The sequence below is a fragment of the Mustelus asterias genome, chromosome 7 (genome assembly GCF_964213995.1).
Source record: "Mustelus asterias chromosome 7, sMusAst1.hap1.1, whole genome shotgun sequence".
Taxonomy (NCBI): domain Eukaryota; kingdom Metazoa; phylum Chordata; class Chondrichthyes; order Carcharhiniformes; family Triakidae; genus Mustelus; species Mustelus asterias.
Window position 1 is genome coordinate 96,464,835 of NC_135807.1, and position 17,755 is coordinate 96,482,589.

Here is a 17,755-nt window from a genome sequence, read left to right on the forward strand (position 1 = left end):
TTGCGGACGACACAAAACTGGCAGGACTTGCAGACAGTGAGGAACATAGTCAGAGGCTACAGAAGGATATAGATAGGCTGGAAATTTGGGCAAGGAAATGGCAGATGGAGTTCAATCCTGATAAATGCGAAGTGATGCGTTTTGGTGGGAATAATGTAGGGAGGAGCTACACGATAAATGGAAGAACCATAAAGAGTGTAGAGACGCAGAGGGACCTGGGTGTGCAAGTCCACAGATCTTTGAAGGTGACGTCACAGGTGGAGAAGGTGGTGAAGAAGGCATATGGCATGCTTGCCTTTATAGGACGGGGCATAGAGTATAAAAGTTGGGGTCTGATGTTGCAGATGTATCGAACGTTGGTTCGGCCGCATTTGGAATACTGCGTCCAGTTCTGGTCGCCACACTACCAGAAGGACGTGGAGGCTTTGGAGAGAGTACAGAGGAGGTTTACCAGGATGTTGCCTGGTATGGAGGGGCTTGGTTATGAGGAGAGATTGGGGAAACTGGGGTTGTTCTCCTTGGAAAGACGGAGGATGAGGGGAGACTTAATAGAGGTGTATAAAATTATGAAAGGCATGGATAGGGTGAACGGTGGGAAGCTTTTCCCCGGGTCGGTGGTGACGTTCACGAGGGGTCATAGGTTCAAGGTGAAGGGGGGGAGGTTTAACACAGATATCAGAAGGACATATTTCACACAGAGGGTCGTGGGGGCCTGGAATGTGTTGCCGGGCAAGGTGGTGGAGGCGGACACACTGGGAACGTTTAAGACTTATCTAGACAGCTATATGAACGGAGTGGGAATGGAGGGATACAAAAGAGTGGTCTAGTTTGGACCAGGGAGCGGCGTGGGCTAATTGTTCCTGGTTTCTCGTTTCAAGGCTTCATTCTATGATCATCTTGCTGGTGCCAGTACAGAGCGAGACTGCGGATAGTTGGGAACCTGTCTCGGGGGCAGGGAATTCATATGGTGTTCGTGGAAGTGGAAATGACTAGGGTTGGGAAGCATTTTCCGATCAGGGCCATTGTGATCTCCTGGACTCGTTTCGATCGCCTCAGGGGGTCGGAGAGGAATTTCCCAGATTTTTTTTTCCCCATATTGGCCCTGGGGTTTTTCACTCTGGGTTTTCGCCTCTCCCTGGAGATCACATGGTCTGGAATGGGGGGGTGGGGGTGAGTTAATAGGTTGTAATGAACAAAGCATCGTAGCTGTGAGGGACAGCTCGGTGGATAGGATATTGGTATGTAGATAGGCTGGAAAATTGGGCGGGGATCCTGGATTCAGGATTCAATCCTGGACCGGGGAGCGGCGCGGGCTTGGAGGGCCGAAGGGCCTGTTCCTGTGCTGTATTGTTCTTTGTTCTTTGTTCTTTGAAACTGGAGCACCCAGAGGAAATCCACACAGACATGGGGAAAACCTCCACACAGCCAGTGGCCCAAGGCTGGAATCGAACCCTGGTCCCTGATGCTGTGAGGCAGCAGTGCTAACCACTGTGCCACCGTGCTGCCCAAAGAAGCTTAGTAGTTTTCAACTTTTCTATGCTGCAAAATAATTTTTACAAGCAACTCTTTTAAACAAATTGCATTGAGGACGTTGTTCTCAGGATTCCAAATTTCATTGGATTTCCAGGTTTAACTTTATGCTGGAAACAGGGGCCAGAAGTTTAGCACCCTGCCCGCCACGGGAATCGGAGCGGGCGAGGGGCAGACAATGGGAAGGTCCGTTGACCTCGAACGGAATTTTACGGTTTCGGGACGGTCACAGGGTCTCCGCATCCCCAGTGTAAAGCCTGCCTTGATCTGCATGGTCAGCTGTGGAAGCCATTAAGCAGGCCACCAGTGGGCTGCCTGCCTCCATCTGGGGAGGCAATCCTGCATTCAAGAGCAGCTGGCAAACCAAATAGTCAGCGGCCCTCTTGTGCCAACACCACCACCAGGAGTGATGGCCACTGATGGAAGTGCAGATAGTCCACTCTGGCAGGCCTCAGTGTGTTGTGTGTGGAGTGGGAGGGAGGCAGGGAGAAACCAGGTGAGGGGCAGATTTACCCTGGTGGGGGCTTTGGTTAGACAGAAGGGGCAAAAATAGAGGCAGACCTCCACTTGCCCAGCCAGCAGTATGCTGGACACTTGGGGCCGGCCTTCCATCACTGTGGGCAAAATCCCTGTGATGTGGGTCCCATAACTGTGTAAGCTGTCTGCGTCTCCCGCTACTGGCAAAATAATAGCGGGAATAGTGATGGGCATTACTTTATGGTGACTTCCCGCCTAACATTTCGCCCTCAGGGGGTGGGGGAACAAGATTCCAGCCGCTATATAAGGGGCCATCATGCTTGTTTTTGGAGACTGAATCTTACTGGAATTATTTTTAAACACGGGCAAGGACCTTTTTCCGGAGCTCAATCTCAATGGTGTCTGAGGTCCACCCACCAGTGTGATCTTCCCGGAGTGGACATTAGCAGGCCCCCTCCATCATTATTGCCTAATTAAGAATGACGGGTGGCTTGTGGAGTCTCCACCGGAAGGCCAATGACTGTAGCTGTAGCAGACTGATGCCAGCTACTCCAAAATGCGGGGAGTTAATGGAGGTGTCAATGATTCCCTGGTCCTGCCACTGCGCGGCTGCCTCCAGGTACCTGCTGGGCTTCAGTCTCAGTGGGCCTGTCCGCCTTCAGGCAAATCATAGAATCACAGAATCCCTACAAAGCAGTAGGAGGCCATTCGGCCCATCAAGTCTGCACCAACCACAATCACAATCTGAAAGGTGTCAGGCTGGAATTTCCACATGGGATCTCTCAGGAATGGAACACAAATACTGGCTTTTCCAGCTCATGAACAAATAAAAAAGTAGTGGGTCATCAGAAACCCTGGAGAAAAGATGCAAACCTTCGGGACTATGTTCACAGTGATTTTCCTGCTCTTAAGACCGATGGATCACTTTATCCTAACATGCTGTGGCTAAACTCAGTCTCTCTCAATTCACAAAATTGATCTGCTGCCTCTCTCATTTTCTAACTGACAAGAAATGTTTGAGAGCAGCATCAACGTTCACAATTACACTGGCTCCTCCTTTCCCAGTGATAAAATCTGTGGGAATCCTAGGCCCTAATAATCGGGTCAAAGCTTGTCAATCAAACGTACTGATTCCTTGAGTTGTCCAGAAGTTTAACTGAACTTCCCATATCATTAACTCAACTCTAACATTTTACATTTATTTTCTCTGATTCAATATGGTATTGTGATCACTGTTTCCCACTCTCTCTTGCCAAATGCCCCGACACAAATCCCACTGTCTAAACCAATCCGGTTGAAACAATGAGGGTAAGTTTCTACAGGAGGCTCCCCTTATTGGTCCATTCAGTGAAAAAGCTGTGGAAAAATGGAAAGGTGATGATGGATGAGCAGGAGAAGCCCCAGCACTCACAACTCTATAACCAAAATGTTCCTGGTCAGGATCCTAGTGGGCCACAGTCACCAATCGAGATCCTTTCTTCTTGGCACCTCTCAGCTCGGAGAGGTGCTAAGCGTGTTAACTGAGGCAAGTCCAAAGATGTGCGGGTTAGGTTGATTGGCCATGCTAAATTGACCCTGGTGTCAGGGGATTAGCAGGATAAATGTGTGGAGTTACGGGAATAGGGCCTCGGTGGGATTGTGGTCTAGCAGACTCGATGAGCCGAATGGCCTCCTTCTGCACTGTAGGGATTCTGTGATTCTAAGACATGAGAATCAAGGGCATCACTCTGCCAGGGTTAGCAAAAAATAAGTGCCTGAAATTGGAGGCAACCTATTGCCATGGGTGGGAATAGGTTGGGAGTTCGGAGACAGAGTGTAGGGATAATGGGGAAGCACTCCAATTGGCAGGATGTGATCAGCAAAGTTCCTCAGGAATATATACAGAGGCTTCAGCTTTTTATTTTGTTTATCAATGAGTTTGATGAGAGTTGCTTATTGACAACTTATCGACAACAATGAGCGATATCGAAGAGAAAGTTGCAAAGGAACATTGCAGGATTAAGTGACAATGACAAATGCGATTCAATGTGGGGATGTGCAAATATGTGAATTAGGAGCAGGCCAGAAGGGAAGGGTGAGATCATCCACTTTGGACCAAAGAAAGATCAAAGTATTTTCTAAATGGGATGAAGCAAGGACATATGGAGGAACAGAGATATTTATTGATGCATATATAGAAATCACTAAACACCAATGGGCAGATAGAGAAAATAATTAAAAGGCTAACAGGATATTACCACTTGTCTCAAGGGGCTGGAATAGAAGGTTACACTGTAGGACCCTGGCGTTCCGATCAGGCCTCTGCATCTCAGGAAGCATAAACTGGCCTTGGAGAGGTTCAGCAAAAAATCATTGCAATGATACAAGGACAAAATGGTTAAATTATGAGGACAGGATGCAGAGTGCGTGCCGGGACGGGCTGGTTACTGGGCCAGATCGATGGCCAGCATTTAAACAACTGTCCAATTTTGCAACAGAAAATGCTGGAAAATCTCAGCATCTGTGGAGAGAGAATAGAGCCAACATTTTGAGTTGGATCATCCTGACTCGAAACATTGGCTGTATTCTCTCTCCACAGATGCTGCCAGGCGTGCTGGGACTTTCCAGCATTTTTTTTGTTTTTGTTTGAGATTCCAGCATCCACAGTAATTTGTTTTTGTCCAATTTTTGCAAGTTCAGCCCATCTGTAAAACCGGCATAACATTCCAGTAAAGCTTTAACTTTATTCAAGCAACGTGTGTGAAACCTCAAGCTCACTGAAAGGTCAGTGGCTGCAAATGGGGGCAAATATTGTTTCAGACAGAATTAAGATTCTGATGGGTTTTAAATATTTGACATTGTTTGTCAAGGCTTTGGGAGGGTCAGTACCTTGGGCAACCACAGGAAATCCTGATATGAAGGGAAGCGTGAAACCTATGGAGGTACACTGCTGAGGAAATCATGTTAGATTCTATGATCCTAAGGGGTGGCACAGTGGTTAGCACTGCTGCCTCACAGCGCCAGGGACCTGGGTTCAATTCCTGGCTTGGGTCAAAAGGTCCTCTTCATGTTCCCTATGCCAGGCTATGCCCCCATCCACCCATGTGGCCCTTCATGCCCGGTTATGTTCACCCCTCACCCCCATAACCCCTCATGCCAAGCAATGCCCCTTCACCCATCCCCCGTTAACCCCTTATACATCCTATGCCAGGCTATGCCCCCGGGAGATGTGGGGCACCCGTTATAAAATACTATAAATTGCGAGCCTTTATGCCCTTCTATGCATCCCTCATGGCCCTTCAAGCCCGCTGGTTATGTGGGGCTCCTATTGTAAAATAATGTACTTGCCTTTGTATTAATAATGTGCTTCCTTTTTCATGATGTGCAGATGCCGGCGTTGTCCTGAGGTAAGCACAGCAAGAAGTCTCACAACACCAGGCTAAAATCCAACAGGTTTATTTGGAGTACTCTTCGTTGTCCAGTACTTCCCTGGAGCGGAGAAGCTACAACATCTTCTCCAGAGCCTTCAACATGTCATCAATGAAGACGAACATCTCGCCAAGGCCATCCCCTCACCCCCACTTCTTGCCTTCAAACAACCGCACAACCTCAAACAGATCATTGTCCACAGCAAACTACCCAGCCTTCAGGAGAACAGTGACCACGACACCACACAACCCTGCCACAGCAACCTCTGCAAGACGTGCCGGATCATCGACACAGATGCCATCATTTCATGTGAGAACACCATCCACCAGGTACACGATACATACTCTTGCAACTCGGCCAATGTTGTCTACCTGATACGCTGCAGGAAAGGATGTCCCGAGGCATGGTACATTGGGGAGACCATGCAGACGCTACGACAACCGATGAATGAACACCACTCGACAATCACCAGGCAGGAGTGTTCCTTTCCTGTCGGGGGACACTTCAGCAGTCATGGGCATTCAGCCTCTGATCTTCGGGTCAGCGTTCTCCAAGGCAGCCTTCACGACACACGACAACGCAGAATCACTGAGCAGAGACTGATAGCCAAGTTCCGCACACATGAGGACAGCCTCAACCGGGATCTTGGGTTCATGTCACACTATCTGTAACCCCCACGACTTGCCTGGGCTTGCAAAATCTCACTAACTGTCCTGGCTGGAGACAATACACATCTCTTTAACCTGTGCTTAACCCTCTCTCCACTCACATTGTCTGTACCTTTAAGACTTGATTACCTGTAAAGACTCGCATTCCAGCTATTATCTTGTAATTGAGTTTGTATCTATATATGCCCTATTTGTGAACACAACTCCTCACTCACCCGAAGAAGGAGCGACACTCCAAAAGCTCGTGCTACCAAATAAACCTGTTGGATTTTAACCTGGTGTTGTGAGACTTCTTACTTTCTTTTTCACACAGCACAGTTTTGTTGATTTACTGATATTAACCCCCAAGATGGGTGAGTGTGGCCCTGATTTTACCGGCACGGCCGTCCTAAAATTGGGGCAGGCGAGGATTGCAGAACGGCATTTCTATTGGCCTCGGGCGCGATCTTACAAGCCTTGGGCGGGCGTGCTGGTAAAATCGGGGCCTATAAGTCAAATCAGAATTTAAAATTGTAAAAATCTGAAACCCAACCCGCCTCACTCGGATACATCCATCCCAATTTTTAATTGTGCTTCGAAGAGAAGGTGACAAGTTTGCTATCAGGAGGCAAATTAGTTGTTGAAACCTTTTAAAGAAATTACATTCCTTCATTTTAATAGGATTTCAATTTTAAATCCATGTCACAAGAATATTAGAAATAGGAGTAGGAATGGACCAAATGGCCCCAGGAACCTGCTCTACCATTGAACATGTTCATGACCGATCTTCTGTATCAACTCCATTTTCCCATCCTTATTCCCCATATCCAGAGGGGGTGATGGTCTGGAATGCTGCCTGGGAGGGTGGTAGAGGCAGGTTGCCTCACATCCTTTAAAAAGTACCTGGATGAACATTTGGCACGTCATAACATTCAGGGCTATGGGCCAAGTGATGGTAGATGGGATTAGGCGGGAGTTCAGGTGTTTCTTGCGTGTCGGTACAGACTCGATGGGCCGAAGGGCTTCTTCTGCATTGTATAATTCTATATCCCTTGATTCATGGAAGGACCAAAACTCTGACTATTTAAGCACTGAATACATTTAATGATGGGGCATCCAAATCCATCTTGAGTAGAGAATTCCAAAGATATCCAATCCTGAGAGAAGAAATTTTTCCTTAACTCAAAATGATTGACCTGTGTTCTAGAAGCTAGATTACCAGGCAGGGAAAACAACCTCTCCATGTCAACACTATCAAGCTCCTTTTAAACTTTGTATGTTTCAAAGAGATCGCCTCTCATTCTTCTAAATTCCATAGTGTATCATTTGCTCAATTTACTCTGCCTGTCATCATTGGAGAGCTCCCATATTCCAGGAACCAATCTATTGAACCTTTGCTGTACCATCTCCAAAGGAAATAGATCCTTCCCTAAATATCGAGACCAAAATACACACATTTCTCCAGGTATGTCTTATCAAAGCCGGGTACATATTTTTTAAATATTCATTTTTGGAATGGGAGAGTTGCTGGCCAGGCCAGCATTTATTGCACAACCCTAATTGCCCTTGAGAAGGTGGTGAGCTGCCTTCTTGAACTGCTGTGGTCCATATGGTGCAGGTACACCCGAAATGCTGATACGGAAGGAATTCCAGGAATTTGACCCAGTGACAGTTAAGGAACAGTGATATAGTTCCAAGACAGGATGGTGACTGGAGGCGAGTGATGTCTACTACCCTTATTCAATTAGTTGGTAGAGGTTGTGGGTTTGGAAATTGCTGTCAGGGAGCCTTATTGAGTTGCTGCACTGTATCTTGTAGATGGCGCACACTGCTGCCATTGTGTGACAGAGGCAGTAAAGGTTTAAGGTGATGCAAGGACTGCCAATCAAGTGGGCTGCTTTGTCCTGGATGGAGTCAAGCTTCTGCAATATGTTTGGAGTTGCACCCATCCAGGCAAGTGGAGAGTATTCCATCACATTCCAGACTTGTGCCTTGTAGATAGTGGACAGGATTTGGGAAGTAAAGAGATGAGTTATTTGCTGACGAATTCCCCAAGCTCTGACTTGCTGTTGCAGGCACAGTATTTATATGGCTAGTCCAATTCAGTTTCTGCTCAATGGTAACCGCCAGGATGTTGTTGATGGAGCATTCAGAGCTGACAATGCCCCTGAATGTCAAGGGGAGCCTGTTAAGATTCTCTCTTAAGAACATAAGAACATAAGAACATAAGAAATAGGAGCAGGAGTAGGCCATCTAGCCCCTCGAGCCTGCCCCGCCATTCAATAAGATCATGGCTGATCTGACGTGGATCAGTACCACTTACCCGCCTGATCCCCATAACCCTTAATTCCCTTACCGATCAGGAATCCATCCATCCGCGCTTTAAACATATTCAGCGAGGTAGCCTCCACCACCTCAGTGGGCAGAGAATTCCAGAGATTCACCACCCTCTGGGAGAAGAAGTTCCTCCTCAACTCTGTCTTAAACCGACCCCCCTTTATTTTGAGGCTGTGTCCTCTAGTTTTAACTTCCTTACTAAGTGGAAAGAATCTCTCCGCCTCCACCCTATCCAGCCCCCGCATTATCTTATAAGTCTCCATAAGATCCCCCCTCATCCTTCTAAACTCCAACGAGTACAAACCCAATCTCCTCAGCCTCTCCTCATAATCCAAACCCCTCATCTCCGGTATCAACCTGGTGAACCTTCTCTGCACTCCCTCCAATGCCAATATATCCTTCCTCATATAAGGGGACCAATACTGCACACAGTATTCCAGCTGCGGCCTCACCAATGCCCTGTACAGGTGCATCAAGACATCCCTGCTTTTATATTCTATCCCCTTCGCAATATAGGCCAACATCCCATTTGCCTTCTTGATCACCTGTTTTAATTTATATTAACAAGAGTTATAAGGAGAGGCTGGATAGACGGACTTTTTTCTCTGGACGTAGAAGGCTTGATCTTAGAGAGGTCTATAAAATAATGAGGGGCACAGATCAGCTTGATAGTCAATATCTTTTCCCAAAGGTAGGGGTGTCTAAAACTAGAGGGTATAGGCTTACGGTGAGAGGGGAGAGATACAAAAGTGTCCAGAGGGACAATGTTTTCACACAGAGGGTGGTGAGTGTCTGGAACAAGCTGCCAGAGGTAGCAGAGGCGGGTACAATTTTGTCTTTTAAAAAGCATTTAGACAGTTACATGAGTAAGATGGGTATAGAAGGATATGGGCCAAATGCAGGCAATTGGGATTAGCTTAGAGGTTGAAAAAAAAAAGGCGGCATGGACAAGTTGGGCCGAAGGGCTTGTTTCCATGCTGTAAACCTCTATGACTCTATGATTCTCACCAGCTTTTACAGTGTACCATAGAAAGCATTTTTTCTGGTTGTATCACAGCTCGGTATGGCTCCTGCCCTGCCCAAGACCGCAAGAAACTACAAAAGGTCGTGAATGTAACCCAATCCATCACGCAAACCAGCCTCGCATCCATTGACTCTGTCTACACTTCCCGCTGCCTCGGCAAAGCAGCCAGCATAATTAAGGACTCCACGCACTCCGGACATTCTCTCTTCCAACTTCTTCCATTGGGAAAAAGATCCAAGAGTCTGAAAACATGTATCAACCGACTCAAGAACAGCTTCTTCCCTGCTGCCACCAGACTTTTGAATGGTCCTATCATATATTAAGCTGATCTTTCTCTTCACTCTACCTGTAACTGCAACATTATATCCTGCACCGTATTCTTTCCTTCTCCCCTATGTACTCTCTGAATGGTGTGTTTTGTCTGTATAGCTCGCAACTAACAATACTTTTCACTGTATCCCAATATATAATAAATCAAATCAAATCCAATCTGAATAATGAATACTGAGGTTGGTAAAATAAAACTTCAAACTTTGGTCCTCCAGAAACAACTGTGAAACAAATGACATAATTACAATAGCAAATACTTACATTTTAAGCATTTAATAGTTATTTTAAAAATTGATGACACTTACTATAAACTTGTTCAACCCTGCCCCTCCGGCATTCCCAATGAAAATTCCTGAACTTGACTCAAAAAATAATGCCTGATTGGATCGTGCGAAGATACTCTGCTGAAACTCATCGCAGTCCAAATACAAGGTGACAAGCTCGTGCTCGATGGACAAGGCAAACCGGCTCCACTTGTTAGTCATGGATGGCACTTCAAATGAGGCAACCTCACGGGAGGTTTGGGAACCTGATTCCGTGTAAAAAAGCACGATCCGTTGGCTGTCTTTCCAAACAGTGGTCAGCATCACTCCCAAATAAATAATATTCTGGTAGGAATTTGTAATCGCAAACAACACTCCGCCATCGTCATTAGCTGGCTTGATGGTCACAAGGATAGCAAAGTCTTTGTAGAAAGATTGAGGTATCATGGTCTTAGTCAGTCGACCAATGTTTGCCCCTGGCCCAAAGCTGTACGCTGGAAAGCCTTCATATCCTGTGATGAATGCGACCGATGGTGGTAGAGGGACTCCAATCAGGCCTGTTAGATCAATGTGATTATGGGGTCCTCTCTCTGCAATACAAGAACAAAAAGGTAATTGCTTTTGCTGTCACTGTTAGTTAAAATGAATCTCTTTCGATGGGTATGTTTTATTAAGTATGTACTATTGGGGATTTCCTGATCAGACCTCTGTAACTCCCACCGGTTACACCGCTCGCCTGTGTTGATGTTACCAGGACTTGATCAGGAGAAATTCTGGGTTCTGATTGGCTGTAATTTCAAAGGCCAGGGTGTATGAAGCAAAGCTGTTTCAATCATCTTCAATCTGACAGGTTCACTTGCAGTGAAGGTGCCACTCATAAGAGATGATATCCTGTGGGGAGGCAGAATCTTTGGGCTTCACTGCCAGGATAGTGATCAAGTGGATCACATGCACACATTTTCAGTCCCATTGGATTCTACAATGGGATGGGAGGGGTGATCTGTCCAGCATAGGTAATAGGACAGCTTGGGTGTTATTAGGCAGCACAAACTAGTGTTTGTGGGTGGTATTTAATGCAGGCTATGGGAGTCTCACTCATTGACTGGAGAACAGTGGGCATGTTCCCCCATCCTGATGCCCAGTCCCTCGATCAGACACTAGGTGCCTGATAATGAGAGCCCCCCAATGAACTGACAAGCAACACCCAACAGGTACCACCTTTTGCATGGAGAATAATACAAGCGATGACGGGATGAGGCCCCCACTTGACGGCTACAATCAGTGGCAGGGCGGGAAGCCTTTCTACCCGAGAATTAATTGGGACCGAGGCGGGAAGGTGGTGGGTCCTCACCCGCCACCCCAATTAATCAACTCTCCTCCTCTCCCCCTCCCAGCACCAACAAACCCACCTCAGGCAAGGGCATTAAATCCCACCCACAAGTTCATGAAGTGCTGCTAATAATCACACGCCATTTATGGTCAGGGAGGGTTTCTGCTCCATACATGTCCAGACAATGTGTAACCACCATTGGAAAGTTGGGCATGTTGGCACCATGGTTCCCATGGCACGATGTGAAGTTGACCCTGTGAGCTGATTGGTAAATGCTCACAGAGATCCTTAACTTCGGTGTGGAGGCAGATTTATTGTTTGAATACGATTGTTGGAATTGAGACAATCAGAAATGCTCGCGGCAGACTTCTTGCCTCTTTGGAACTGGTCACCACATAATCCAATCCAATCATAATGAAAAACACAGAAAACAAAGACTTGTGATAGTTCCTTCTTTATTGGTGCTGCAAAAGCCCCTTTTCAGAGAGTACATTTTCAGCACCATTTTTATTTCCTTAAGGAGAGTCAATTTAAAATTAATCTGCAGATAATTTTGTGAGTAAGTGGTTAATCTATGGAACACACAGCGGAAGCAGGCAATATTGATTCATTCAAGTGCAAATTAGATACACTTTCTTCAGAAAATAATATTTTGGGATATAATATGATTGATTTGAGACCAGGCTTGTAGTAAGTATAGCAGCTTGGGAGGAACACGTGGCCTATGGTTCACTAAGCCTTCCATCACTCGGATTTTGCATGAGTCATATCTCTGTTTGTTCCAGACTTGATAGAGATTGATTACAATGATTAGTCATTTACTTCATCATCATTTTATTATGTGACTACCAGGCTGGCAAAAGGCAAACTCAATGGATTTGGCCTTCCTTTGTCTATATTTAAGACTATTTGCCTCCATTGATCTTGTTCAACTCCAAAGGATGCTCTTCAGCTGCAGCCTAATGCCATCCCTGGCCAACACTGGTTAGAAGTCCAGCAAAGGGAATGGTGATTCCTGTTGGCAAAGATGTTCTTCCCCCTTAAAGGAATTTGTACTTCTTGCCTATGGATTCTGCCATTGCCAGCTTAACCCATCAGCTGAAGTAGAGCACCACGGGTCAATTTGAGTTATTATGTATGGTCCTGAGATTCAAATCAGGTGCCTTTGAGTCCAAAACTTATTGGTATTACAGCAGCCAAACAGAAGAGGTGAATTACAACCTGTCCTGGCACTCGGAAAGTACTGGTTAGTATGCAGTCAGTTGCTGGAATTCTACAATGTCAGTCTTCCATCTCCCTCACCCCCATAAACATAAAAACAATGCTCAAAGAGGGAGAGCAGAAATATATAACAGGAGCACGTTCTTTAAAATGGAGGACAGAGCAATTGAACCCAGCACCATTCGCAGTCCTCTTGGACGAGTCTTCTCTGTCTATGAGTATCACTGAACCCCAGGGGCTATGTTCAGAGTTTATCTAGCCCAATCACTCAGTGAATTTTCTCACTATACCATGGAATGAAAATTTACAATGTGGTACAATTCTATATAAATACGCCTCGTACACAGTGCGTTACAGTGGCACAGTGGTTAGCACTGCTGACTCACAGCACCAGGGACCTAGGTTCGGGAACGTGTGGAGTTTGCACGTTCTCACCATGTCTGCGTGGATTTCCTTTGAGTGCTCCGGTTTCCTCCCACAGTCCGAAGATGTGCAGGTTAGGTTGATTGGCCATGCTAAATTGCCTCTTAGTGTGAGGGGGATTAGCAGGGTAAGTATGTGGGGTTACAGGGATAGGGCCTGGGTGGGTGGTTGTTGGTGCCAGCTCGATGGGCCGAACGGTCTCTTTCTGCACTATAGGGATTCTATGATTCCATGAATTTCAGTCATAACATCTCAGGAATGGGCAGTAAATGCATAAAAATCATAACTGACCAAAATAACTAACGTTCGCTCACTTGATACAATGGGGGGAGGGGGATTTTCCACTCTCATTTTTGTCACATTTCACACCGATACAAAAGCATGATGTGAATGTCCCCACCCCCAGCCAGTGATGTAACGGGATTCCTGACGTTCAATGTCAGGAACATCATTATTATACATTTATATCAGGCCCCCAAGCCTGAATCATCCCTTTCCGGTAAGAAAAGCCATTCACATCAGTGTGAATTACAGCTGCTTTCCCACAGTATAGGCTGACCTACCAGAGCTCAGGTGAGTACATCACCCCCCACCCCCATGTGGGGGGAAGGGGTGGAAGGGGGTGGAGAGGGGTCATGCCCGGGCACTGCAGTGCCCCAGGCAACGCTAGGGAACTGTGCTCAGGCAGTGTCAGAGAGATCACGAAGGGGGTCCCTGGTTCATTTCTGTTCATTGGGCCCTTAAAAACGGCACCCCTGATCTTTAAAAAACAAAGTTTCTGCCAGGACAGGCTCAATCAGAGCCAATCCCACCAGCGTGACGTCATGGGACCTGCCCCTTGCCATTTTTTATTCAATGTTCCCAATGATACACCGGAGAGAGCCACTATTGGTGCCAGTGGCTTCAATGCACTTTCTCACCCACTGTCGCACTCTACCAAATACAGGGAAAATTCTGCCCAATGCATCTAATCACTTGGATATTTCAACCACAAGCCACTTCCATCCAAAGTGGTCTGATTCCTTTTCAAATCCAGAAGCAAGAATATCTGGGTGGCACCATGGCACAGTGATTAGCACTGCTGCCTCACAGCACCAGAGACCCAGGTTCGATTCCTGGTTTGGGTCACTGTCTGTGCGGAGTCTGCACATTCTCCCCGTGTTTGCGTGGGTTTCCTCCGGGTGCTCCAGTTTCCTCCCACAGTCCGACAGACGCACTGGTTAGGTGCATTGGCAATGATAAATTCTCCCTCAGTGTACCCGAACAGGCGGCGGAGTGTGGCGACTAGAGGATTTTCACAGTAACTTCACTGCAGCGTTAATGTAAGCCTACTTGCGACACTAATAAATAAACTTAAACTTTTAAAATCTGCAAAAATGATCCAATCAAATTGCTCCACTCATTTCTTCTGTGATTGTTGGCTATCGTTTTGTTTCCGTACTACAACCAGTCAATACAACAAAAAGTAACGGTCCATAATTTGCTGCAGTCGGAGATTAAACAGCAGCTGCTGTCAGTTAGACATGCATGATTACATTTGAAGTTTTTGCATGGCAACTCACTGAAGGTTTGAGCTGATAACATCGCAACAAGAGAAAGAGGGCATCCAGTACCTTCCGTGGTATGTGACCCCACATTGTGGGAAAGTCAGGTACATGTTCAAATTTAAATTTCGGATTTTAAGCTCTGGATGAACTGCCAACTCTGTATTTACCTGAGATTGCACAGGCTGGTTTGAAAGAGTGAATCATACAACCGGACCGGTTTGAGGTGATCCGTCACTGATAGCATGTATGAATCACATCAGCCCTGGAACTGGCTAGGACAAACTTCATTACATCAAGCTCAAAGTACATTGCATCCTGTTAAAAACAGCCCAAGCGTCCACGCATGTCCCAGCACTGCTTAAAAGATGTCTTACCTGTCAGATTCCTTTTCTGGAGCTGGTCCTTAAATTCGGGTAGCCCCCCGGCTGAGTTTGTCCTCAGAGCTGAGGACTCTTGCCCCAGCTGAGAACCCAGGGACTGCGCGTGATCAGCTGGTTTGACCATTGGCACGGATGGGGCTGCCAGTCCCGTCATGGTTCCTGGCGGGTGGCTGCTGGTAAGCGGCCGCGTGCTCGCCGGAATTGTCGTGCTGGGCGCCGTGGTGGTTTGACCTGTGCCCCACAGCCTGGACCACCAGCTCCACTGTCCATGTGCCCCGCTACTACACAGCAGCAAACAGACGGAGGCTGCAACAATCCCCACAGGCATTGCCTCTCTGTACAACGCTGAAAATAAAAACTGAGCTCCTAACAATGGTTTGAGGCTCCCAGTTATCCTTGGCTTTGTAATTCACTTTCCTGTTGCTCTGCCTTGCCCTTATCTGTCTGCAGCTGCTCTGAGTATAGCTTGAGAGTCTGAGAAGCACTGCATAGTAATTCCAAGTAGTTCAGTGCAGTGCCAATATGCTGTTGCACTTGGCCTAGCTCCATAGATGCCCGACGAAATAATTCCATCTGCTAAGAAGCTGCACAGCCCGTTGGCTGCCTTAATCTTAAATACAAACCAAAGAGGATCAGCAGTTTCTTTTGCTCCAGAATGCCAGTACCAATCGCATTGAAATGACTGGTCAGTGAGGAAAAAGATACAAATAACTTTGATGCAAGATTCCCCACATTCCATCACACCTTCGAAGCACCGGAAACAAATTGAGGATAAGTACATCACGCTGTGTCCACACCCCATCCTGATTTGTCCCAATAGTGGCTGCTGCCAGCAACTTGCTCGGCTTCTTTGAGAAGCCAGCCAAGCTGATTCACTGGGTAATTAGCAGAAAATTCCTGAGATTGACCCAAACGATGCAATCTTGATAGCATGGCGGGGGCACCTGCACGTGTCAGAACCTCGGCTACTCGGAGGAGGGAGTGGCACAAATGAGAGGCAATGTGACGGGTTGAATGGTGCCAAGGCAAGACTGAGGACACCTTACAGTTAACTCTGAAACAGGGCTCTGCAATTTTCCACAAATATAACAATGGGCTGACTTTTCTGGATGGAGAATACTTTTGGCATTTACAGCTCTGGAACTAACCGTCAGATCAACACGCTTTCTGGAATTTTCCAGAAGATGATCAATTAGCAGCACATCTCCGGGTTCACTGGATAATTTGGATGGTGGCGGCCAGGTTAAGGAGAAGAAAGGCGGCACAGTGGCACATAGGTTAGTACTGCTGCCTCACAGCGCCAGGGACCCGGGTTCGATTCCGGCCTTGGGTCATTGTCTGTGTGAAGTTTGCACGTTCTCCCCGTGTCTGCGTGGGTTTCCTCCAGGTGCTCTAATTTCCTCCCACAGTCCAAAGATGTGCAGGTTAGGTGGATTGGCCATGCTAAATTGCTCCTTAGTGGCAAAGATGTGTAGATTAGGAGGATTAGTGAGGTAAATGCGTGGGGTTATGGGGATAGGGTCGGAGAGAGGGCCTTGGTAAGATGCTCTGATGGAGAGTTGGTGCAGACTCAATGGGCCGAATGGCCTTTTTCTGCACTGCAGGGATTTTATAAACAAAGGACCAGACAGAGCACCAGCAGACTACACAGTGCCTGGATTGCCAGTGTGCTGCTGAGGAGAAAACTTTAAAGGAGGGCAGAGTGAACTGGTTGGCTATGAGAAAGGGATGAGGGAGCCGGCAGCCATCTCCGCACTTTGAGGACTGTTCCTGAGTTCAGTATCCAGGAGTTGCTCTTACAATGGCCTCTGCCCGCAGATGCCCTCAGGCCTATCACTGGCACAATGAAACATGATGTGGAGATGCCGGCGTTGGACTGGGGTAAACACAGTAAGAAGTTTAACAACACCAGGTTAAAGTCCAACAGGTTTATTTGGTAGCAAAAGCCACACAAGCTTTCGGAGCTCTAAGCCCCTTCTTCAGGTGAGTGGGAATTCTGTTCACAAACAGAGCTTATAAAGACACAGACTCAATTTACATGAATAATGGTTGGAATGCGAATACTTACAACTAATCAAGTCTTTAAGAAACAAAACAATGTGAATGGAGAGAGCATCAAGACAGGCTAAAAAGATGTGTATTGTCTCCAGACAAGACAGCCAGTGAAACTCTGCAGGTCCACGCAACTGTGGGAGTTACAAATAGTGTGACATGAACCCAATATCCCGGTTGAGGCCGTCCTCGTGTGTGCGGAACTTGGCTATCAGTTCATTGGCTGATAGCCAAGTTCCGCACACACGAGGACGGCCTCAACCGGGATATTGGGTTCATGTCACACTATTTGTAACTCCCACAGTTGCGTGGACCTGCAGAGTTTCACTGGCTGTCTTGTCTGGAGACAATACGCATCTTTTTAGCCTGTCTTGATGCTCTCTCCATTCACATTGTTTTGTTTCTTAAAGACTTGATTAGTTGTAAGTATTCGCATTCCAACCATTATTCATGTAAATTGAGTCTGTGTCTTTATAAGCTCTGTTTGTGAACAGAATTCCCACTCACCTGAAGAAGGGGCTTAGAGCTCCGAAAGCTTGTGTGGCTTTTGCTACCAAATAAACCTGTTGGACTTTAACCTGGTGTTGTTAAACTTCTTACAATGAAACAGTCAGATTGCATCTTATTTTCATGCTCTTCCAATCTCCAGCTGTGTTGCTCCTTTGAGTAGCCAAATTTCCGACACAGCTTGGGGCCGAGATGCTATCAAAATTGTGTATTGCAAACAAAAGAAACATGCTGCCAAAGCTCTTTCTCTTGCACTCATCAGGACTGACACAGGAATAG

General features: G+C 46.7%; 1 protein-coding gene across 3 annotated transcripts in view; it reads right to left on the bottom strand.

The window, feature by feature from the left end:
* The window catches only part of LOC144495862 (collagen alpha-1(XV) chain-like), a 306,988-nt gene that overhangs the window by 177,909 nt on the left and 111,324 nt on the right, over window positions 1–17,755 (bottom strand). For 2 of the 3 annotated variants that reach the window (XM_078216521.1, XM_078216522.1), the window contains exons 1-2: window positions 14,912–15,359; window positions 10,059–10,606 (exon numbers count right to left, since the gene is read on the bottom strand). In XM_078216521.1, coding sequence (XP_078072647.1) covers window positions 10,059–10,606; window positions 14,912–15,245 — 882 coding nt within the window. In that variant the 5' untranslated portion in view covers window positions 15,246–15,359. Of the gene's footprint in view, window positions 1–10,058; window positions 10,607–14,911; window positions 15,360–17,755 lie in introns of those variants that run through there. The other variant, XM_078216523.1, reaches the window with a different exon arrangement.